This window comes from Brienomyrus brachyistius, chromosome 2 (genome assembly GCF_023856365.1).
Source record: "Brienomyrus brachyistius isolate T26 chromosome 2, BBRACH_0.4, whole genome shotgun sequence".
Lineage (NCBI taxonomy): Eukaryota > Metazoa > Chordata > Actinopteri > Osteoglossiformes > Mormyridae > Brienomyrus > Brienomyrus brachyistius.
This window is the reverse complement of record NC_064534.1, coordinates 4779825-4803395: the sequence shown is the minus strand read 5'-3', so window position 1 is coordinate 4803395 and position 23571 is coordinate 4779825. Positions and strand designations below refer to the sequence as shown.

At 46.4% G+C, this 23571-nt stretch overlaps 2 protein-coding genes and 1 long non-coding RNA gene across 11 annotated transcripts in view; 1 reads left to right on the top strand and 2 right to left on the bottom strand.

Annotated features, from left to right (window-relative positions):
* Positions 1-5563, bottom strand: part of specc1la (sperm antigen with calponin homology and coiled-coil domains 1-like a) — a 34304-nt gene extending 28741 nt beyond the window's left edge. For 2 of the 9 annotated variants that reach the window (XM_048982574.1, XM_048982565.1), the window contains exons 1-2: positions 2588-3274; positions 2288-2424 (exon numbers count right to left, since the gene is read on the bottom strand). The gene's annotated coding sequence lies outside the window, so the exon portion shown is untranslated. Of the gene's footprint in view, positions 1-2287; positions 2535-2587; positions 3275-4996 lie in introns of those variants that run through there. The other 7 variants (XM_048982542.1, XM_048982599.1, XM_048982553.1 and 4 more) reach the window with 6 other exon arrangements.
* Positions 5564-7643: 2080 nt separating this feature from the next.
* LOC125712472 (breakpoint cluster region protein-like) overlaps positions 7644-23571 on the bottom strand; it is a 66591-nt gene continuing 50663 nt past the window's right edge. Inside the window, exons 11-23 of the mRNA XM_048982526.1 lie at positions 23391-23510; positions 21945-22020; positions 21734-21838; positions 20904-20978; positions 20037-20134; positions 19818-19952; positions 16677-16736; positions 16463-16572; positions 13446-13585; positions 12753-12887; positions 12370-12475; positions 12095-12257; positions 7644-11621 (exon numbers count right to left, since the gene is read on the bottom strand). Coding sequence (XP_048838483.1) covers positions 11532-11621; positions 12095-12257; positions 12370-12475; positions 12753-12887; positions 13446-13585; positions 16463-16572; positions 16677-16736; positions 19818-19952; positions 20037-20134; positions 20904-20978; positions 21734-21838; positions 21945-22020; positions 23391-23510 — 1413 coding nt within the window. The 3' untranslated portion in view covers positions 7644-11531. The remainder of the gene's footprint in view (positions 11622-12094; positions 12258-12369; positions 12476-12752; positions 12888-13445; positions 13586-16462; positions 16573-16676; positions 16737-19817; positions 19953-20036; positions 20135-20903; positions 20979-21733; positions 21839-21944; positions 22021-23390; positions 23511-23571) is intronic.
* LOC125712594 (uncharacterized) lies at positions 12881-18817 on the top strand. Its single transcript, XR_007383346.1, has 3 exons — positions 12881-12968; positions 16451-17897; positions 18319-18817. It is a non-coding gene; the product is annotated as an uncharacterized LOC125712594 (long non-coding RNA).

Genomic DNA, 23571 nt, shown 5'->3' with positions numbered 1-23571 from the left:
TCTGTAGTCTTAACCATCCCCACAAAGGACTGTTTAAGGCACACAGGAGCAAACTGTGGGGTGTCGACATGAGGCCCTCACCACTCCAAAGGGATAATATCTAGGTCACAGGACATGTTCAAAAAAAACTTAAAGCCCAAAAGGGGCCTCCCCCCCTACAACTCCCCAACCGCAAAAGTGAACACACAGATTACAGGCCTGATGTGTAAGAGATCCCGTTCAGATTAGTCTTGTGCCCCTTATGTGACGCCCGATTGTCCCACAATGCTTGGTCTGCTCCGTTTTTCTTCATACCCCCAAGATCAATCAGAGCCATGCAGAATGGGTCTGGAATTGGGACACAAAGATGTACACGCACACACATACCGCACCTGGCTTCACAAACCCATAACTGGGGCTTATTCAAAGACCCTAAGCTGCGAGCGATACTGATACCAATGGAGTGAGCTGCTAACGCAGAGTGAACTCATGTAATCCTAAACTCAAGGCCAGTGTCATGGGACTGAGCTCTGAAGAGGTGGGGAATGGGAGGGGTCCGTCTACTCTCTCCCCCTGGAGGGTTGAGGGGCGGGCCTGAGGGCTAGCAGGCTGTTCCCAACTGCATTTAGATAGGAGTTCTCCCCCCCCACACACACACACAGATGTCACTGTTGCTGGAGAACTAAAGCAGAGCGAGGCCTAAATACTGCCTGACAGAAAATGGCCCCCTCTCAAAGGAGAGTGGGCCAGGTTGCAGTCAAAGCGCTCAGCGGTGTGGGTTGGGGGGGCATTCTGTTTACGCTCATCGCTGATTAAATCAGCATTCTGCATCCTTCGGCAAACACTGGGGGATGGTGGTGGGGGGGAGGGGGGTTGGGCAATCCCCAGGCTGGCCGGCGGAGCCAAATCCCAGTGGCCCCTGAAATCGCAGAACTGCATTCTGGGAGTGAATGACAAAGCTGCCCATAGCACTCTTGGGCAGCAGGGGGCTTTATGTTTGTGCAGCCAGGCAAAAAGACACGAGTCACGTTTCATGCCGGCCTGTACCCCTCCAGCCGCCCACAAACCGGACTGCCTTTACAGCAGGATTCACTTCCCTTCCATAACATTGGCTTCCTGAGGTGGTCCGGGAGACAGGAAATGGTTGTATATGCATGTATGTCTGGGCAAAGCGTGTGAAAGCGCCACTGTACTGGCAGCCTTATGGGCATGTCTGCCATAGACTGGCATCTATGCCAGCATAAAAGGTGGCCTCGGTGGGCGCCTGCTGCCCCACAAGGGGTACCCACCCTCCCCACAGACTGGCCCAGAGCATAGCACCAGGCTGACCTTCAAAAATCAGGATTCAGACTGCCCATCACGTCAGGTTCTCTCACAACTATACAAGACTCCCAGCCATAACAAGAACTGCCCAATCACCAGTGAGCCTGTGATGCATTGGTAGCTTGCATTCTTTCTTTTTTTTTGTTGTTGTCCAGAAAACAAGCATCCTACTCACAATGTCCCTGACTCGCAGCCGGTGTGACCCAGGACCTAGCATTTAACGTGGTGATCAAACTGATGTGGTTCAAATCCTTAGAACAACACATCTCTGTATTAAAGATCATACAAATACTTTACATTATGTATAAGGTTAAAAAAAAAATGAGAAAACCACAGATAAAGAAAAGTTAAATGTTATTACTTAATCATTATTTTCCCTTGTTGCGACCATAACCCTTGAAAGGTTCCAACAGATTTCATCTTAACAGAATGATAACAATAAAAATAAACATTTAATGTTTTTATTAAACGCTCACGTAAGGACTCAGACTTTTTAGACTTTGCTTAGCCTTCATTTGACAAATTTGTTTCACCAATCTGCCAAGGGAATTTTCATGATTAAATCATTAAACTGCCCAGAAGCACGAGTCAAGTCTAAAATTAGTCTGGCTGCTGAAGGAACAGGGTGAATTTCAAAAGTGCAACTTGAAAAGCAGACACAGTAAGAAGGGAATTTTACAGTCTTCTACTAGAAAGTCAGCAAGTGGGCTTATTTATGTGAAAAGTTCTGACCAGAGAATCCTACTGTGTCTCAGGTAACCCTTATCAGAAACTTTGCTTGTTCTTGCAAGCAATGCTTCCAACAAACGGCACAATCAATTCATCGTTATTCTATTTTTCATTCACCATTTCAAATTCTTTCTTCAAATGAAGAAAATAGTATTTCAGCATTTGTGAAATGGGATGAACTCACAGAACGGCTATCTCTGGTCACACACTCTGAGAACTTTACATACACAGATCAAACATTCTAAAATGTGCTCACCAAAAGCTATTGCGTTTTTTAAGTGGTTACTGCCATGGATTTAAGTTTCTTCATCTCCGTCAAGAAGGGGTGCAGCACGTCTGTCAGCCAATTCTGTCAATTTTCCCATCTCAATGATTGAGCCTCCGCCTCCCAGACTGAAACCATCATTGACAATTTTTAATAACCGATTCCATCAATCAAACAGAACAGTCACTGGAAATGAGCTTCGGTCTAAGGCTATAGTATAAATGATGATGTATAGTCATTTTTGTATCAGTTGACATACTTTTAGATGTAACAATCTTAATATCCAGTTACCTTTCAGTCAAACAGCCATTCCACTGAATTCTTCAACATTCCACAGGGGCCTGTGAGCTCAGGAATTCTTCAGACCACAACCGTTAAGGAACTACGCGTACTCACAAGAAATACTGTCTTGCTATTGTCTAAAAAGCAGCTGTTGGAAAGCTTGGCCGATTAGCGCTTACATGAGCAGGTTGATAAAATGCATTTACCAGCACCCTCTAAGTACAGACATGTGTCCCCCCCTTTTCCTCCCCATTTCTGACATCAGTACGCTTCAGAGCTTTGAAATTTTCTGTGGCTGTACACAGCCTTTCTTTGGTCTTTCACTCCCACCTCCAAAAACGGAAATGCATGTGAAACAGTGGCTTAAACATTACAGGTTGAGACAGCGGGGTTAAACAAAGATCAGAAAGAAAAAAAAAACACCCACGCGGATTCCACCATGCGTTACCCCCAAGAAGGAACGTGGAATGGGAAGCAGTGTGTGACACTGACTTAATGACGTGTGTCAATGTTCTCCTAGGCTTCCAGCATGGCATCCGAGTGTCCCTCCTGACCCTCCCACTAAAATGGGTCAGGGAGCATGATTAGGGATGGGGCAATATTGACCACCTGCTGCAGCACCCCCCTCCCCCCAATAGGCTTCTCTACACAAATCATAAGTTCATCAACAACATACGTCTCTCCACGGCACACCAGCAATGTCTTCCCCCAGCCCTCTAAAGCTCAAGAAGCCCCCCCAAGCCACCCCCTCCATCGCTTCAAACTGGAGGAATGTGTTTTGTTTGGAAAAGTTACTTTTGAAACAGCAAGAGGCATGTTTCCAGCACTTCCAGATTTTTCTGTTAGGGATTTTTTTCTCTCTGGCTAAAAAAAAAGAGGTAGAGATAGAGCGAGGGACTGTGAGAGAAAGACAGAGTGTAATTCACATTGCATGAGTTACATTCCCTGGGCAAATGATGGAGTCATTGAAACTTCTTACAGAGGATTATCTGAACCTCTCTTTCTTAAAAAGAAAACGTTAAAATGGTCAGAAAGAGTGAAAAAGATTTCATTAGGAAAAAAAGCCATACAATCACAAACACACAACTTAGTGGAAGCAGAAATAATATAAGTAATATATTGTCAGCAATTGGAAATTAAGATTAACTACCAAATAATAATAATAACAATATTAACAACCTCAATAGCAGCTTCTTCCAAAAGACATGGGCAAAACCAAAATAAGACATTACCACATAGAAGGAATATCTGACACACGTCCAGAGAAGACTGAGTGTCTTTTTCCAAGCCTCGTCTCATCCAAAATGCTTCAGTTTTGTACCACAAATCCAGTAAGATGCCTCCAATGCTCATGCAGGAATAAGTCACCTAGATGGCCACGAAAGGGGGGCTGACATAGAGCACAGTCTGCCTGAGGCAACATGCCTGAAACCAGCCCCAATTCCTATGTAGAGTAATTTAGAAACTGATCATCAAAGACCTTAAACAGAGCTGATCATCAGGTACAACACAGTTTAACCTGCATACAAGTGTTGTTCACATCTACAATCTGCCTGGCCAAACGTAAATCAACGCTGTCATTACTGCATTACATTTGGCACAAGGCAAATCTCGATAACACCCTTAACCCTAAAGAGGTGGGCCAAAGATGTGGAATGCAGATGTGGAGTCCAGACACAACAGTAGATTGAGCAACTACAGCCACGACGCGGCTCCCCATGTCTCCACGCTTCATTGTTGATCACAGGGTTGATGGATGGACCCCACCGGTGGGGGGCGGCGGGGTTCGAGCCACGGGGAAAGGACACTGGCGCTGATAAAATATGATCTATCCCAAATCGCTTAACCACAGTATAAATCCCTCATAATAACGGCGCCAGCCCCTTATAAAAGTGGATATTTATATACACAGATGGCAAATGAGATAGTAGTAAACCGTAACACTGGTTACCAAAGATAAACAACCACACAGTTTTAGTTTTAACGTGTACTGTCCGCCAGCGGCCCAAGCATCCATGCAGCCAAGGGTCCCTTTAACTACAAGAGTCTGACTCGCAGCGCATCTTTGTGTTCATAAATCGCCGGAAGCCCAGCGGCTTCTCCCAAGCGAGCTCGGAAGGTGGAGCGGTATTTCGAGGCGAACCGTTACCCCCATCTAGAGCCGCTCCCTGACCCAGGTATGTGCGGCCGAAACGAGGGCGGGGACGGGCGCTTAACGGTCTTTGAATGTCAGAAAAGGCGAGCGGGGGAGGCGGCTCCGTTTACCGGGAAGCAGCCGGCCGACACCCGCCTAACCGGACGTCGCTACGCGCTCAACTTTCGGATCTGTGCAGGACCGCTGAGGCGTCCCACGGGTGCAGTTACGAACAGAGGTTAGGAGCCGCGACCTCCCACCTACCGTCGCGAGTGCCTACTGACCGTCAGCGCGAGCTCCGAGAATGAGGCGACGGCTCCGCTCGCGGGAAGGGTTACGGGCGCTGCTCCCCCGGAGACCCTCACCTCGGCTTCTTCCTCTCGTCCTGTAAACGTACGCGGTCCGTCCGCCGCCTCGCCGGCTGGGAGCTTTACGGGCAGCTCCGGGAGGCCGGGACACGCGTATCGGTGCGGTTACCCCGAGAGCCAGCATCCGCCGCCGGACTCCGGGATTGATCCGGTTGTCAGGGCGGCGAGTGCCGATTATTTTTTATTTTTTTTTGGCAGCCCGACGTAGATATACAACAAGCAGATTGGCTATCCCACCTAGAGAGCGCTCCTCTATCTGCGCAAATCAAGTATCCATGGAAAGCAGGCGCAGTCTTCCTAATCTCTGACTAAAAACTGGCTGTCGTCTTCATAAGAAGTGTCGGTGCAGCAGTGTTATTTGGAATAACCCCTAGTGAATGCTGGGACTCCGCACTAAAAAATACTTTAAATGGAACACAGCAACGCAGAATCTAGTACTCTTGCATCTGCGCTCGTAGCCCTTCCTTTTTTCCAGTTCAATGGAACGCTGGGAACTCTGGGATATCTTCTGGCCGAACACAGGAGCCCGTTAGGGGGCGCCATGCCGGCGCGGAGTGTGGATCCTGCTGTCCCGGGGGAGGTAGGGTGTTGTTCGCCGGGTTTCGCGTAAAAGGTTAACAAAAGCAGTACATTGCTGATTCAAGCTGGTTTTCCCCCAGCTAGACGCGAATAAATTATGCCCGTTTCGTAATAATGGTCAATTTTTCGTACTTGTAAAATGGTAAATACTTTAAAATGATTTAACTGAACGTACCAATTAGCAAAATCTTCCGTTTTAATTTTACGTGTAATGATTACTGTGCTTCTCTTGATATGTATTTTTCTTACACGAAAACGAACGGTCGGTGTATGAGTGCGAACATAAAATACTTGTTTGTAAAATTAATCAAAACACCTTGACAGAAATTAAATCGAAACAAGCACCCTGGAAAGCTTGTACCGACAACGGCGGTAATGCGTTTTATTTCTGGTGTAGTCTCGGACCTGTACTGGGACCTACTTGACAGTACTTCGTGTTTAAACCTAACTTTCCGGCGTCATTCCGAACTGCCAAGTTTTTAAAGAGACCTAAACTCTTTGCTCAGTACCCCACCCAACATAACCACGGCACTGACAGCTTCATGACGCAGATCCTGTCAGATTCTGGTCAGCGGTTTTTATGCTCTTCCACTGTCAATATCAGTGACACGTTCGTGATTTGGTTGGCAGGTGCAGATACGACCGGATAATTAAAACCACAAGGCAGCGAATGATTCCGTACTTCAGACCTGGACTTGAACTCAAGTCAGTAAAATGTGGTCCCAAAGGTTTAAAGCAAATATAGTTTTTTACATGCTGTTTTTAAAGTTCTGTGGCTAAGCTGCACCTACGTAGCTCAATATCTGCACTGATACTTTGAAGTTTTGTTCATGCCGTTGGAGGAGGCCTTTTTATTTATATAGATGCAAGTTAATATGTTTGAGTACTGTGATGAGCAATTCAAAACAGAGTAACTTTATGTCTGCAGCGAATGGCAGAAGGTTTATATGATGACAGTTGCTGTATGGATGAATCTGTCTGTAACTAATTTTGCACATGATTTGAACATTTATAGACCAGGCATATATGATCTCACTCGTTATTAGGAAGAACATTCATTTTTCTAAATATCGGCTATATGCTATACTAAATACTTCTTATTGAAATGGTTACTCTACGACTCATAGGATGCGTTTTGATTTCCTTGGCCAAAAGTGATAACATTGGCAGGGCGAATGACGCGCAATGAACAAAGAACATTGACACTGTCTGTGGCGGCACTGAAGAGCTTACCAAGGCCATGCCCAATCCCCCTCCCCCAACCCACCATATTCAACTACATGGCCCTTTTCAGCCATTCTATGGGAAATTATTTCCTCTTTACATGCCAAGAAACAGAGTAGAGGCACCACTACAGCCATAGCCTACCAGCTGCTCCACATGTCCCTCAGAAAACCTCAGCTACATGCCTCTTGATTCGCCTGTATGGACTTTTCCGTTTTTTCTACTAACCTCCCTCATATGCAGAGGTGGAAAGTTCAGGTCTCAAAAGTAAAAATCCAGACCAAGATTTTGTTTCAACCAACCAGCTGAGTATAAAGAGTCACAGAATACTCCACTGGTTGGTTGAAACAAAATCTTGGTCTGGGTTTTTACTTTCTGGGCCTGAACTATTCACCTTTACTATATGTAACTTTGTCTTGTATACAATAATAGGAAACGTTTACAGAGAGCATGGCCAAAGGCTTTGGAAAACATCAGATCTGCCCTCACTGATGTCCCTAGTGGGCCACAGCTGATGTACTGCTCAAAGAGCTATATTTGTGGCCAGAAGGTTGTAGATTTAAGCTCCCAGAGGGGCTTGGCCACGGTGCCCAGCCAGGGCAGGAAAATGTAGGCTGTTTCGTAAAAACAAATTTTGGAGGGACCAAGTAATAATTGATATTATATAGTACAATGTGCAAACCCCCCCCCCCTCATTTTCTGTTAGCTGCTCACCGCCCAGTGAACTTCTTACAGGGTAAAGCGAGAAAAGAGTCTTGCGTACGTATGGGAGGTTTTATTTAGATTTCCGTGTACAAACAGAAGCTGTGAACAGTTCCGGAACATCTTTCCTTTTTGCAGCAACATGATCAGTAAACAGGAATTAGAAAAAAAATAAATAAAAACATTGTATCAACTACATGTTGTTCCCTAAGCTGTCATGTCTTTCGTGATGGCAGAGCATTTTCAGAAAGTATGAAATCTTACATTAGAACTTTCTCAATTTACACGTCTTCAGGTCTGAGGGGATTATGTCAGTGACTAATTACAATAAAAAAAGATTTTAATTATGTGGAAAATCAGTTAGAAGTAGCCTTTCTAAACAGTCTAATACTACTACTATAATTACTAATTATATAGTTAAATCTTGATTGACATCTCAATAAATAAACCCATTACCTAGATCTCTGCACATTTTTGGAATAAGTAAGAAAAAGGCAGGGAGAAAGGAGTCAGAAGCTTTGTTATATACATATAAACCTTGTTGCTTCCCCCGACTGCTTCTGAATCAGTGGGTTCTTACATACTACTGACGTGGCCCTGCTTACATTCGGCAGGAACACTCAAGACCTTAAAGACTTCATTCTCCATAAGACACAGTGATCACAGTGGATATCTGGAATCATATAAATAAATAGGGAAGAACACCCAAATGATATTAATGGGCCTCAAACGGGCTTCAGACCCAATTTCTGATAGAACCAGCGAAACACAATGAGAGAGAGTCACCCACAGGTCCACACAGTGCTGTTTTTGGGAAGCCTCAACCCTTAACGTCCTGACCAACCTGGCTTATCGGCCCCTGTGGTAAAACCCAAACTGATTAAAGGCTATCGTCCCAGACAGGAGGGTGGAGTTTCATACTCGGTGAGCTCCGATTAAAGGTTTAAAAAGATGGGCCTCTATGGGATACGCCTAAGCTTGGCACCATTACGCCCTGAACCCCGTGTCTGGATCGGCTTTTTGATGTGCTCGTATGGCACAGCAGGTCTGGGGGAAACTGCCAGGGAAGAGCTGCTGGCTGCTTAGACATGGAGGGCAGCTGCCCAGCATAAGGCAGAGTAACTGAAGTGGGAAACAAAACCATTTTTAAAGTTCTGAATGTTTGAATCTATAGTGGGTTCAAAGGGGCGACTTTCATCAAAACCCGGCTCCTGTTTGAAGGTAACATCAGTTTGTTGTTAATGCATTTCCACACCCCACCACCACCAGAGATGCACCCCCCTCACCCTTTCCGTTATCACTCTTCATACATTTCTCTTCATCCCCATTGTCGGTGGTCCATGGCGTGACCCTGCAAGTCACGGCGGGTCTGAGCATGGGACTCATCTACAACTGGCACCAAGAGCTTCTGGTTCCCAGACAACCAACCAATCAGACGAGTCCCAAGATTCTGCCAGCCTATAAACATTGAAGCTTCCCCAGGAGGAGGAGCCTTCTCCCTTAAAGGCTACTTCTCATTGTCCAAAAAAGGATGCACAAACTCAGACAACAGGAATGTTTGCCAGTTTTTCCTTCTCGCTTTTAAAAAACATTGTCGACATTTGTATATGATCTCCCCAAAAAAACGTTTTGGGTGAAATGGCTTAGCTTAGCTTCTGTAAATAAAAAACAAACATTAGCCTTGAGAGAAATACTTCTAAAAATCATCACATTGAAATCAACATGCCTGCATGTTAGAGGTTTTAAAAAAATTAAAGAAATAACACATATCACTATCCTCTGATATATTTGTTATCAAAAAAAAAAGAAAAAATTCAAACCAAGATCATTAAGACACAAGCGAAATACGAAAAATAATATTGGGGAAGGCAAACAAAACCAGCAAAATGCACCACTGGCAATTAGTAAACTGTTACGCTTAGATTTTAGACATAACATAGAACCTCCCTCTGATGACTTGTTTACAGTGGGCATGTTACCAGCCAGTGCTGACAGCACCGATTACTAACCGCTAACAGAATGCTGAGAATATTCCCACCCATCCCAACTATGCCCAGGAGCAGTGAAATCCCAGCTTGGGTTGGGCGGCTTAGAGGTTGGGTGGAATGACACTACTGGTGAAAGCCATACCAAAACAACACTCTAAAATGTAAGTGATACAAATAAATAAACCTGCACTTATTACGATCAGCTAACTGGTATGTAGGTGGGTTGGATCGCAACTATATGGCAATCCACATGACTCGCTACTTATGCCGAGTGCAGCGGGATACCATCTATAGTCCATTGAACTGCAACACACCCTGCCTGCCGTGCATCTCTGCATCTACCAGTTAACAGTGGGCTGCTCTTTCCGAAGCTCCGCCCCCATTGAAAAGAAAGGACAGGAGAGGCAATGTGCTGATGTAGAGATCACCTTGACCAGTAGGGGGCAGCCTGCAGCACTCCCCAAGGAGCTTCAGATTAAATGGATGCATTTCCACTGAGCTAAAAATGGTAAGAGTTAACAACCTATTCATAAAGCAATCTTTGACAGCTTGGGTATTTTTTTTTTTTTTAAGTTATGTGAAGCGATTACAAAGTACACCATTTGCGGCAAATTGGAAAAACATACGATAATGCTCTCAATGAAAGAAAAAAAAAATACATACAAAGTCAAAGCTCACCTTTCAAGTTGCCCGTATTACAGAATGTTTTCACGTTATACTTCCTATGAGATGTACAGTAGCGACACACTGGATTAGCGTGTTAAACTTACGTAAAACAGAGATGCTGGTAGCCTGGAATAAGTTATCATGAGAGCACAGGCAGCGGCTACGCACACATACGGAACATCAGCCAATGACAGTCTGACGGACGACACCTGAATCAGCTCATGTCTGGCATACTTCACCACGGAGACAATGTAAGTACGATGACATAATTCAAGAAGGTGGTCTAACCCATAATGCAGACATTCCAGGTCTTACCCTTGTGCCCCAGAGCAGCTATCGGCCTGGGAAGAAGCACGCAGGTAAGACGCTTCCTCATGAGCAGCTCCTGCCCTGCAGACACTGATTAGACCCAGGCACAACACTGATGCAAATTCCAAGCTCCTGACTCACGTCAATCTTAGCAAAACATCTGTCACCAATGAGATGTCTTCACATGCTCTGTTTTTTTTTTTCCTGGCCTCGTAAAAATACTTATCTACAAATGCAGATGTTAAAATGTCAGTACGGCTAACTGCATTCCCTCAGTAGTAACACTACTTTTAATTCTCAGAGGATTCCTCCTCACGACAACCAAGGTTTTCCTAGATACTCCTATGGCACACTCGATTGTCACAAGTTAGTCAAAGCAGTGTGGCGTTACAGGCTCTCAGTAAGCCCCGAAAAACAAGCTGCAGAGAATATGAAGCAGTTTCAGGCCTGTGCCTGTCCTGGTGATCTCCGCAGTTTATGCAAACCCTGAATGCTAAAGAAAGGCAGGTGACCTGTCTGAAGAAGAGAGTAACGTGTAACATCGTGAGATAGGGAACCATAGCAAAGGCACCCGGCCTTCAACAACAAACAAGGTCTTCCTGCCTCCCTCACCAGCTTTCACGGATTTCAACTATAATACTTCAAGCACACATACCGATTGACTAAAAAGATTGCACACCAGTTACAGACTTTTTAAAATGAGAGTGAGACAAAAGAAAACACCAAAAAGTCTCAGCCTAACGAAACACAGTCAACTGAGAATGTTCAGAAGACAACAGCACAAGGAATGTGTTTTCAGGAGGCTCTCGTGTCAGTTTGGTGCCGTTATGGTGCCCTCTGATGGTCGCTTTATGCAAGGGCCAGTGACCGAGCAGCTGACACGACAGTGCACTGCTTTCAGTGCCGATGGACAGCAGCCCCTGTGAACCAGGGAGCTCCCAGTCTGGCCTCTTGCACATACGGCTCTGCTTCTCCTGCTCCCACTACACCTCTGTGGAGAAGAGGATGCTCTGTCGCTTGCTATCTGGTGTGGGGATGGTGTCCAGCTGCAGGAAGTACAGCAAGACCTGGACCTGGAGAGAGATGGAGGACAAGCAAATCGTAGTCAGAAGTGTGTGGGGAGGACAGTGTGTGGCGCAGCAGGCTAAACCTCTGTGCCCGTGATAGGAAAGTTGTCGGGTCGAGCCTGACCTCCGCAGAATGGTCATGTCTGTGGGCCCTTGAGTACATCAAATGCTGTCACCATTATTAAAAAGTGATCCACGTGACGTACAGTCTCTATATATTTCTCCAGCTGGGTATATTTTACAGGCTAAATACATTAATCAAGAGCAGCTCTCTGCTAAATTCGTTGATCATAACATTTTGCCATGCACCCCCTTTGTTTATCGATTGCATTTCGTCTTATCTGTCATCAGCAAGATGCCATACAATACAGCGATAAAAGTCTCCTGCCAGACAGTCCAGGTTTGTGCTCCCTCCCAGCTGGGTGTCCCCAAGGACCGGGTTTGGAAACCCTGATCTACATGATGTCGTGGGACCGCACCTGTGACAGGACCTCGAGTGACCAGCTGTCGCCCATGGAGATGGGGAGCGTGGGATTGGTGGGGATCTTGCTGTCCTTCTCAGACGGGCGGAGCAGGGTAGGACCAAAAACCGTGGCCAGGTTGTGGAGCGACATCTTGTTGGCGATTTCATTCTCGGCCACCCTGAGTGAGAAGGGGGAGTCATTCGAGGTGGAGTTAGGGGCTGGAACTGTAGGAAGCTTAGACCCGTGGTCTGTGACCGGAGGAGCCATCAGGAAATGATGCAGGTCGGTACCTTTTCAGGTGGTCGAGCAGGAACAGGAAGGTGACCAGGTTGGGTTCAGGCAACGAAAGCAGCAAGTTGAGCATGCAGCTCTCTTTGGCTACACTGTCTGACAGGGCTACAGCAATGACACAAAGCAGCTCATTAAGGCACATTTCTGTGAACCAGCATACCCAACAAACAGATGGGTCCTGGATTGATACAAAGCTATTTTCTTAACATCTGTTTATCCATTGTGATGTAATCCATTGTTATCAGATGGAAGGACAAAGTGATAAAAAGCAGTGTGGTAGTATTGTTACATTTTAGTGATGTTTTAATGTTTAAAGCTGCCTAGCAACTAACGATCAAAGCATGGCCACAGAGGGCCGCTATAGGAACAGGTCACAACTGACCAATGCCTCCGGCAAAGTTGGGGTACAGATCGTCGGTGAAGAGGGGCTCTGGAAGCTCCCGGAAATAGAGCTTCAGCGTGCCGGCGATGGCGTTTACGTCCATCTCACTCATCATCACGGACACGTCTTTGTTGTCTGCAGGAACGACAGTGGGAACAGCTGACCCACAGATACAGGAAGTGCACCTAAGATGACATCATGTTTCACAACGTACAAGTCAGTGCCACCAACAGTATAATAATTCACTACTTTTTATTTTTGATGGTTTTGGTTTTATCTCTGCGAAGAAGAGAGTCCTTTGATTATATTTTCGAAGACATACGTTTTTCATAATTTTTAAAAATTACATGGAACTCAAGTTGTAAAACTGACCTTTAAACAAACTGTACCAAGCAGGATGAAACTTTTTTTCCAAGCAAAAAAAGTAAAAGTTTTCAGACGAAGGTTTTCATTCCCCATACATTTTATTTAATGCCTTACAATTTTGAATGAGAACCTTTTGTCCGAAAACTTTTTTATTTTTTTTACTTGAAAGAAAATATTAAGGTATTACATAAAATTAATTGGGGGCTGACAATCAGACACCTCAAAAAAATAACACTGCCCCACCTCCGGAGAAATAGCAAGGCATTGCCATGGCACAGTGTGTAGCTCTCTACTGCCCTCACATGGCAAGAAGGCAGTAAGACTCACTGGAATCAAAGGCCACCTTCAGGGCCTGGACGTCGGTGGCCACGCCTGATACGCGGTAGATGCCCACTTCTTCCATGCCCCGCCGCTCCACCTCCTCCACGCACTGCCTCACGATGTAGGGCACCTTGGAGTGCTCCCGCCTGACATAGACACACACACACACAGAGTCACCAGCTGCACTCCATGCAGCTTTGCCGCTGACTTTGCAAGCTGGGTAAATATTTCAACTGACTGCAGCTTCTCGACACATAAGAAAAACTGCAAACAGGAGAATCTCATTTCAGGTATCACACTCTTGGGGGGTATCTGCCAAGTAACGTTTATGGTTCGATGTTTATTTCTACAGCTTGGTATAAACAGACGCCATATAAGTAGCTTGCATAAAAATCGAGAGAACAGCATTTTCACTTTCCAGATCGTCCCCCCCCTCAGTTGCGAGTCAAATCCCATGTCACATGCTTTGGCCAACAATGTTTAGAGCCCATGCTTCTGAAACCAGACCACGGAGACTTCCAGACAGTCCACATTTTTGCTCCCTCCCCGGTTCAGATACACCTGAACCAATCAATCAGAGTAAAGATGTAGAAGGTTTGGGTCCCCCAGGACTGGTTTGAGAAACGCTGGCCTAAACAAACCTTTAATAACTTTCAGGTATTGTAATTGCCCTTGTAAAACATTACACTGCTGTGTCCTGCAATATACTAGCACCTTAATTAGATTGTTAATGCTGTTAATTCCCTAAGTTATGATCAAGAGTTAAAAGATTTTCCATAAAGGTTTGATTGTTCGAAACTTTGAAAGAAAACATCCGCAATGCCTTTCCCATTGCTGAAATTTTCACTTTATTAGAAGTAGGTCATATGTTGTATGTAATGTTGTACATTAGTCTCTGATTTCCGAGGATCATAATTAGTGTTAATTATCATTTTACAAAATTACTGTTCACATGGTTGGTTGATATACGCAGCTGCATATTTTACTGGAGAAATTCAGATAAAGTGTCTTGCCCAAGGTTAAGCAGCAGGGCCCTTTACTCTCTTGACAAGCCTTTTGCTGCTTTTACCCAGTTACACCCAACGAAACCGAGAAAAATACCACAAGGGGGCTGCACTGATCAAGAAAAGGTCATCTTGCCTATGACTTTACTGTGATGTCATCTAATCGGGAGACAGCAGTAGCGTGTTGTGCTGAAATGCGCCGGAATGCATTATCGTACTGATTTTGCATGGAAACAAAGAAATGAATGCGACGATCTCACATGAGGATATTTTCCGCGAGCTTACGCTAAAGATGTGCTTTCAGGTGTTTCAGACCTCAGTGTGGTTTCAGTGGTATTCTGAACCAGTGGACCCAGACACAGTGACGGAAAGACTGGCAGGGTAGCAGGAAGTAGCAGCTGACTACAAACAAAACCAAAGGCATACTTCTTACGCATTATACGCCTCACTTTTTTTGGACAAAAGAGTCGGCTTAAATACATGTCAATGTACTTTTGAAAATCGTCACGGTATGAGGGTTTGTTACAGTTAAAAAAAAAAAAAAAGAACTGTTTTTTTTTCATTTATCACCTGGCCAGAAAGTACAGGCTGGAGTAACCAGCGGTAGCAAATGCCTCCTGGACTAGCCAAAGCCCTCATACCAGGTAATCCAACCTCCTGGTTTGGGTTTCTGGTTCTATTTAACCTGACTTCCTTCCTCCAGGACTAAATTAGCCCTGTGACCTGGCCTCCCTGTCTCGAGTGAGAGTGGTCACCATCGGCCACATGTGATGATGCTGTAAACAGGAGTTCCAGAGTTTGTTCAAACATTTTAACAATGGCTAGGGTATCTGGTAACACAGAGCAGGTTTAGCTGCTAGGCAACTCAACAGAATGTTATATAATATGCTAGTTTCAGATGGGTGGATGCTATACAGGTACACAGAATATGCTTATCTATCATCGGATCTCTGGAGTAACGCGCGGATCTCTTGGAAACATACAAAATTAGCAATGGTGCTGCTAACCTTTCTGTGCACATCTATTGTCAAATAATTCACAAATAAGACCGAAGCTCCCTGCAGTCGGGACCGGTGGTTCGGCTGTCTGATTTTGGGCAGATACAGTTCAGTGTGACAAAAGCGTTTATTCTTTTAGACTGGAAATGGGACACCGGTCTCTTTTTACACTTATGAAGAAGGTACATCCGGCCTCCCATGTCATAGCATGAAAGACCTTCTGAAAAAAATATGCGGAGCTTCCCACTTCCTGTCTTCCATTTCAGATGAAAGACAAAAGCAGACATCAGCCTCCCATCTTACTCAAGGCTATTTCTGGCCTCCCAGATTTCTCCCTCGTCATTTTGATTTGTCCTTGTCTTTGATTTGTAAGCATCTCTGTAAAATAAAACTAAAAATAGCCCTCTTTCGGATTTTAAGCTGTACTCAAAGGTTTTCCAAGGTTTCCCCTGGTGATACCTCTGGAGCAGCCAGATCTGGGATAAGCTCCCTGTTAAGGTAGGCTGGTCTGAGTTTGACTGTATTATTGTGTGGTAAACATCTCTATGAAACACTTGGGCAATGGTGGCTTAATGGTTAGGGAAGTGCACTTGTAATTGAAAGAGTGCATGTTCGAATCCCCGACCAGCAAGGCACTACTGAGGTACCCTGAGCAAGGTACCACCCCCAAGCACTGCTCCCCAGGTGCTGAATTAGCTGCCCCCTGCTATGTCACGATGTCACACATGGTTTAAATGCAGAGGACACGTTTCGTTGCTGTGTCAACAATGACTACTGATCAGTAAATTCTAGTTCTACTTTAAGTGCCAGGATGAGGCTCTGTTATACTCAGGACGAAGTACACTTAAATCCCTAAAATATCCACCACTATAAATGGGTAAATACTTTTCCCAAAAGTATGAACCTACATGTTGAGTAACAGTGACTACAAAGCACTGAACTAAATAAAATTTGTATAACAGGGACGTTTGTGTGTTTTTCCAAGAGACCCTGCTCTGTTTCGGCACAGGGGGAGACTCACTTGGTGACCACGCCGATTTTCACCCCGAAGACCCCAGTCTGTTTTCGCGACGGCATCCTCTTCAGGCTAAACTCCCGGCTCGTGAACTTCATGGACAGCTTCACCTCAATCTGTTCACAGGATCACAGGCCGATGCAAGTTACTGGGCTCACCCCCCCCCTACACACTACCATTTATAGCTTGACACCACTGGCTGCGACCTTCCAAGACTCACCCCGTTTGTGGCGATGACCGACCTCTGCCAGTCTTTTCCCTGCAGCGTCTGAGGGTCCAGCTGAAGCCAAACAGACACAGATATGTCATCTTCACCTTCGTTATGTGTACTGCGGAAAGTCGGCCATGTCCGGGATTAATGCGTGCTTCCTAGTGGGATATTTTTCACTCTACTCAAGCGATCAGAATCTCAAACTGGTGTAGAGCCCAGAACTTGCAAAGGCATCGGAGGCTTAAGATATTCATGATCAGAGCAAGAGAGCAATCGAGACCTAGCATCAGAAGATACCATCCATCCATCCATTTTCCAAACCGCGATCCTACTGGGTTGCAGGGGGTCCGGAGCCTATCCCGGAAGCAATGGGTACGTGGCAGGGAACAACCCAGGATGGGGGGCCAGCCCATCGCAGGGCACACTCACACACCATACACTCTCACACATGCACACCTATGGGCAATTTAGCAACTCCAATTAGCCTCAGCATGTTTTTGGACTGCGGGGGGAAACCGGAGTACCCGGAGGAAACCCCACGACGACATGGGGAGAACATGCAAACTCCACACACATGTGACCCAGGCAGAGACTTGAACCTAGTCAGAAGATACCATGGTTGATAAATACACCATGCAGTGAAAATCATTGTCTAAGCTCAGTGATCCCTTAGATTTAGCCTGTTAGCTACTTGATCACTAAATGTTTCAGCGATGCAAGGCTTTCTTTTTAATTATTAGCTTAGCGTCTAAGAACACGACACACGTGCCTGGTCTGTTTAAGCACGGCAGGATTAACCTGCTTTATCAGTCAGTCTGATTTGACCTATTAAAAGGAAATGAGTTAAACCCATCAGCCTGAGAGGGGGCGCTAATCCCACCCACTGCAGGGTTCAAAGCCTCATTCCTCATGAATGTTTAGTTGCCGCATTAAATAAACGACTCATTAAACTCAGCTGCCGTCATGGCAACCGGGGGAATTTGGCAAAGCTGTCCCCAATGTGAGGAGGTGCACAGACTGTAGATATTCACCAACAGACCTGACGATCTCAAAATACCTGCCTGTCACCACGGGCAACCACCCCCCCCAGCTCATTGAAGCTCCTAGAAGGCCAGGCGTTTGTTTCATTCTGAATGTTATGCCAACACACCTTTGCAGTGAGCCTGGTGCTGAAGAGGCGTGTCCTTACGGGGTATGAGCCCAATCCTCTCCAGACTTCTGTTGACTAGGGTAAGTTAAGACTAAGATTCCTACAGACTTACTAGGCGGTTCCATCCAGAACAGACAAACAGCTTCTCCTATGTCTCTCCTACCCTCTCTACTCTCCCTTCTTCTACACCGTGCATTAAATCCACGGCTTAGCACATGCACACGCACCCTGAGGTCACATAATACCATCCCTGACCTATGACCCCTCACCTCTGACCCCGGGCAGTGTTCCAAGGCAAACATTAGGCAGCACACCCAGTGATCTGAAATACGTCCCTCTTTTACTCCTGACACAAGGTCACCCTACCGGCATTCGTATGAGGACTTTCAATCTTAGCTCTTCAGATAAATAAATCCTACAGTCAATATCTCTGCTACTGGTCATAATTCTTAATAAAATAGCAATAAAATAAGAGATGTAAATGTTTTTGGATCCTTGCAGCCATCATCTAGTTCTGATCTATGCACAGCATTGCCCTGGCAACGGCGACGAGGCATCACCCAGCAGAGCATGTGAGCGGAGTGGAGCGGTGAGAATTTCCGCTCCTCCGTCACAAGGCTGTTGGCTCCGCCCACTCTTCCGGTCTAATTCCACTCCGCTCAACACCGCTCCTCGCGCCACTAAAATTTCCTTCCTCTCCACGCGCTGAACAAATTCCGGCTGCTCCGCTCCTCTCACTCTCCGCTCCTCTCACTCTCCGCTCCTCGCTCACACACTGCTCACATTCTCTGTCACCCACTAATCAGGTGGCCTGGACGCTCTGGCCTCCCAGTGGGCCCCCTTTGAACCTGATCGGCAGGTGTCATTCAGGGAAAAGGAGAGCCAATCAGAATGAAGCCAGGGATGCTGAGTCTTGAGTTCCCTTCACAGCTGTCTTTAAGTGACCCCCTCGCCCCACTACCCAGGTCCTCACTGACACTGGGAGGGGGTACAGCTATCTGGGTAAGGTGACAATGCCCTGGAGGCAGGGGGTGGGGGGGGGGTGGGGGAGGGACACGATGAACAGGGGCCTGAGAGGAGTATGCAGGTGACAGACACCAGGTGGGAGACTTGGGGGGGGGGGGTTTAGGGAGTGCTATTGGACATTGGAATCTTGGGGGTGGAGGGGAGGACAAAGCTCACGACACATTTCCACTCTTCAGCAGACAAGGACATGAATAGAGAGAGGCCTTTGTGTGGAAACCTCATCCCCGAGGAAGCCCATCCGGTACAGGGAGGGGCCCTGTTCCACGCTCTAGACCTGCACTTAGAGAAAACAAGTGAAGGCCTGTGTTACCCGCCAGGTGAGGGGATACTGAGGTTGAGGCTGGGGAGGGGGGGGGGGTTAGGGTTTCTTTTACTGATCTGGTTTCATTGCCACCTCTACCAAAGTCAGAATGTTTGGCGTGTGGGCTGCGATCTAGGCCTCTGCTCCTGCAATCGGAAAGGTCACTGGTTTGGATCCCATCTTTGGCAGAATAGCCCTTTACCCCTACCCCCCCCCCCCCCACCCAGAAATGCTCCAAGGCCTCCAGATAATGGGCTGATCCTGTGATGGGACCCCGAACATCACTCTCAACTGTATAAATGTGTGTGTGTGTGTGTGTTGCAAAGGAGAGCAGGATGGGATAAGCGCAAACAGGCATTCCAGTGTAGCTGTGCGAATGACAAACACAGCACTACTGTCTCAAATTCATCTCCGGTCAAGCTAATCAGGTCATTTAATAAATGTATTGTGTCTGACCTAATTATGGATATCTAGTTTCTGTAGTCTATTATCTGCAGCTAGATTAAAAATATAAAAGGGTGTTCTATTAATATCACATAAATATGAGATTTAATCCTTGTAATCCACCCTACAAACACACACACACATATCCTGTGCTGTATACCGGCAGAGGTTATTCCAAATAATCATCACCCCACCCTGACAGCAGCACTTTGCCTGCACGTCGCCCCACCTGGATCTGGCCTTTAGCTATAATTCTGTCCGTGTTCTCCCCGTCCTCCTTGTTCACTCGGGTCATCTTGTTGTAACACTTCTCATAGCAGAGGAGCCTCATGGTCTGGGAGCCCTCCAGCTCGATCTCGAACTCCTGTGTGTGAAATGGGGCAGCAGTTATCGTACAGTCTCACGGGAGGGGGGAAGGTGAGCCCAAAGAGGGCAGTCAGAGGCTCACCTCGTTCCAGCTGGGCTCTGTTGCGTCCCGGTACACCCGCGTCTTAGCCTTGTTCACGAAGTAGCCGAAGGAGTCCACTTCCAAGGTGCAGTAAAGATCTGCACGGAAGGTTGTTGGGTTACACCCCATCGGCAAAGGTGGGCGGACAATTCAAGGGTATCAAGGGGTTCGACTTTACAGAAGTTTCCGGCACATACTGTCCTCTAGCTGGTGAGGTCACCCCACCACTGACTGTCCAGAAGCAGGCAGAAAATCAGGCCAGTGTGGATCTCAGTGACCCAGAAGCCATTTGTTTCTGCATAACGCAGTCGGACTCAAAGCACGGGCAAAGTAGGCAACTCTCCTGGCCAGCTTAGCAAGCGACAAGGCTGAAAGAGCGGAGAGCGTCCGACTGAACCTGAACAGTCCTGTGGCTGTAACTCCAAGAGCAGCGAGCTGCCTTAAGCACCATGTGATCAAATAAGGAAGACTGACAAGGGTTGATTGCAGACTACTAACTACTAACCGAGGGATAGTAATAATTAACTAACCCTAACCAACCCCATCCTGGCCTCCTTTGCAGCAGAGGTCCCCCCGGGTCATCAGAATGGTCACACTTCTTTTGGTAAACCTGTCCTTCAAGTGACCTCCATTGCCCCTATCTCCACTTTCCCCCATGAGCTGGAGTAACATAACGGGCTCTGTTAATCCACCCCCCCCCCCCACTCCCCCCCACGTCAGCTGTATTCCAACAGCTGTTGCATTGGCGAATTCCTGCTGTCTGCCTAGAGACAGATGGTGAGAATGGCCAGAGTAGATGGGAGGGGGCAGGAAGAGTAGCTATGAACAAAACAGGATAAACACACATAGACAGGTACGGCGACTTACTCAGGCTCTGTTTGAGCCCCGAGGCAGAGTGGACGATGACATTCAGGAAGCCGCACAGACCTGAAGGCTCGTCATCTACAGAGAGGAAGCAGAGAAGCTGAACATTAAACCAGTCAGTTACTGGAACAAGCCACTTCCCAGCTGGCTTTGGCTGTGCAACCACATTTAATCTTTGGGATGTTTCAAGATACAGTACATTATGCATATTCTGTTGTCTAAAGTGCTGTTTCAATCCATTTTCTGCAACAAATTGTTCTTATTTCATTCTTAATGCCCTGGATCAATGATTGTCTAAAGTAGTATGATCTCAATGCCATTTAATGAGAAATGAGAAGCTTTAAAAACAAATAAATCTAATTTAATCTGGTCCAAAGTAATTTAATCTGAATTAGTGTCTGTCTATAGTCATCTCTAATAATGTAAATTTAGTGAGTTGTCAACATCAGCTGACATTGTACAAGAATATTATCAGTTCTTTTTGTCAGTAAAATTTTTGTGCAGGGACTGTTTACTGGAAACTACCTACAAACGCCAAAGACCGGATTGGCAGAAAATACTGGAAAAAAACATTAACGTCCAGCAAGGCAGCACCTGCAGCTGGGATAATTTTCCTAGGAAAGGGTGTGATTATATTCTCATGTTATCAGTAATGCCTGGAGATCATACATTCTTTCTGTTGGAAAAAGCTGAATCCACTCAGTGCAAGATGCTACCAAACAACCAACTAAAGAATAACAGCTATGCTACCAGTCTGACACACAGCTAAAGCTAAAGATCGGCTGTGGCCCTTGACTGCACTGAGGTCAGAGGTTAAAGGTTAGCTCTCACACCTTCTTTATTGACGGTCAGGGGTATGCTGTGCACCGTCTGCAGCTTCACGCACGAGTTGGTCAGCATCTGAAGCTCCACTGAGGTCAGCGAGAAGCTCTTAACGCCTGCGGGGGGAGACAGAAGATGAAACAAGAGTGTGTTTAGTCACAGGGTTTAGTTACACCTGGTTATGGCTACACCGAGGCAGGGGGGGGTGGGGGGGTGACTCACTCTTCTTCTGCTGCTCTCGGATCAGTTCTCTCCACTCGGCCCTCTCGTAGTCCGAGGAGGTCAGAAACATGTAACCCTGCAAGGCAGGAACAGACGGATGAAGGTGACTTTCGGAATTATCACATTTATATTCCAGGCTACGTACATTTCTTGAGAGAGCGATCTGCCGGTGTCTGGCACAACTGAGGTTTAAGGGCTTTGCTCAGGGGACCAACGGCAAAATCACTATGGGATTTAAACCAGCGACCTGATGATTACAAGTACAGCCCTAAGGGGGCGTCACCTGAGAGATGACACACAAACCAGGCATGGAGAGAAGGCCTCATATGTCGGTGCTGAGATCCTTTAACCACTCATTACCCAGTTATGGAAACTGGTGTTCCAGGGTCAACCCTAAGGAAACAAAACTGAGGTCCCCTGATTGGAAGTCAATTAGCCAACAGACACACGCTATAAAGGCGGTTTGATGTCAACAACTCAGTTGTAGTGAATGTCTTGGGACCAGAAGGGGAAAAATTTTGAGCGGTATTCCCAATCTGGTCCTCAGGGAGCCATAGTCAGAACCTTGAAGGGAGCGAAAACGTGGACTGTCTGGCAGGGAGCCAGGAGGGAGCAAAAGTACGAATGGTCAGCTGGTCCCCCAGGACCGGGTCGGGAAACACTGTTCTAGAAGAAACCAATAAACAGAGAGCTGGGGCCATTTTCAAATCCACTGTTCATGAGAGCCCAGTCACCACTGCTGCCCCCTGAGCTACGTGAGGCCTAATCCTCTGCAGCAATGATCATGTGACTGCAGCCATAATCATGTGACTGCAGCTGTACATACCCTGGTCACAGAGGAAACTCAGCCCTGGCTACCACGTTTACCTCACACCCAAGCCGCAGCAAACAGCAGACATAGATGCTGGTCTTGTCATAGAATGGGACCTGCCATGCTTTTTCGAGGCAGCCTTTTTCTCCCTTACAGGCAGGTCAGGAGAAGTTACAGCCAATTTATCTAAATCAGGTATAAGTGGGTACAAATTTTAAAAGGATTATGCTCCTCAGGCTCACATTGAGTTTGGGTTCAGCCTGAGTATTCAGGTATGATCACCTGCAGCATTATCACTTATACAACAGAAAGGCCTTTTTTTTGCCCGAGTCTGATGAATAAAGATAATCCAGTCGGTGAGCACCTGCACCTCAAGCGCAAAGTCTCACCAAATAACAGGGCTAATAAGACTCTACGCTGAATGGAAGTCACCTCCAACAGATTAAACAGCCTGTAGCTTGAGAGCATCAACAAAGTTGGTGGCTGTCCTTCATTTTAAGGGCAGGGTGAAGAGGACATTATCATTTAACATCCAAACATGGCAGCAGACGGGGCCTCCTCTTCCTGAACCACTTGGAATGGACTTGTAATGCACCACCTGCAGTACCAGAAATGGCCTGGTGATGGCAGCTCACCTTGCCGTTGCGGTTGTGCACCCTGAAGGCCATGCAGGGCGACATAAGCAGCAGCAGAGACTCTTGCTCACAAAGCTTCTTCCTCAGCCGATCCACCACCTTTCCACCTTTGTTGGCTTTCTGGGGGTGGGAGGGGGAGGGATGCAATGAAGGAATACAGGCATGAATGCATGAATTTGCA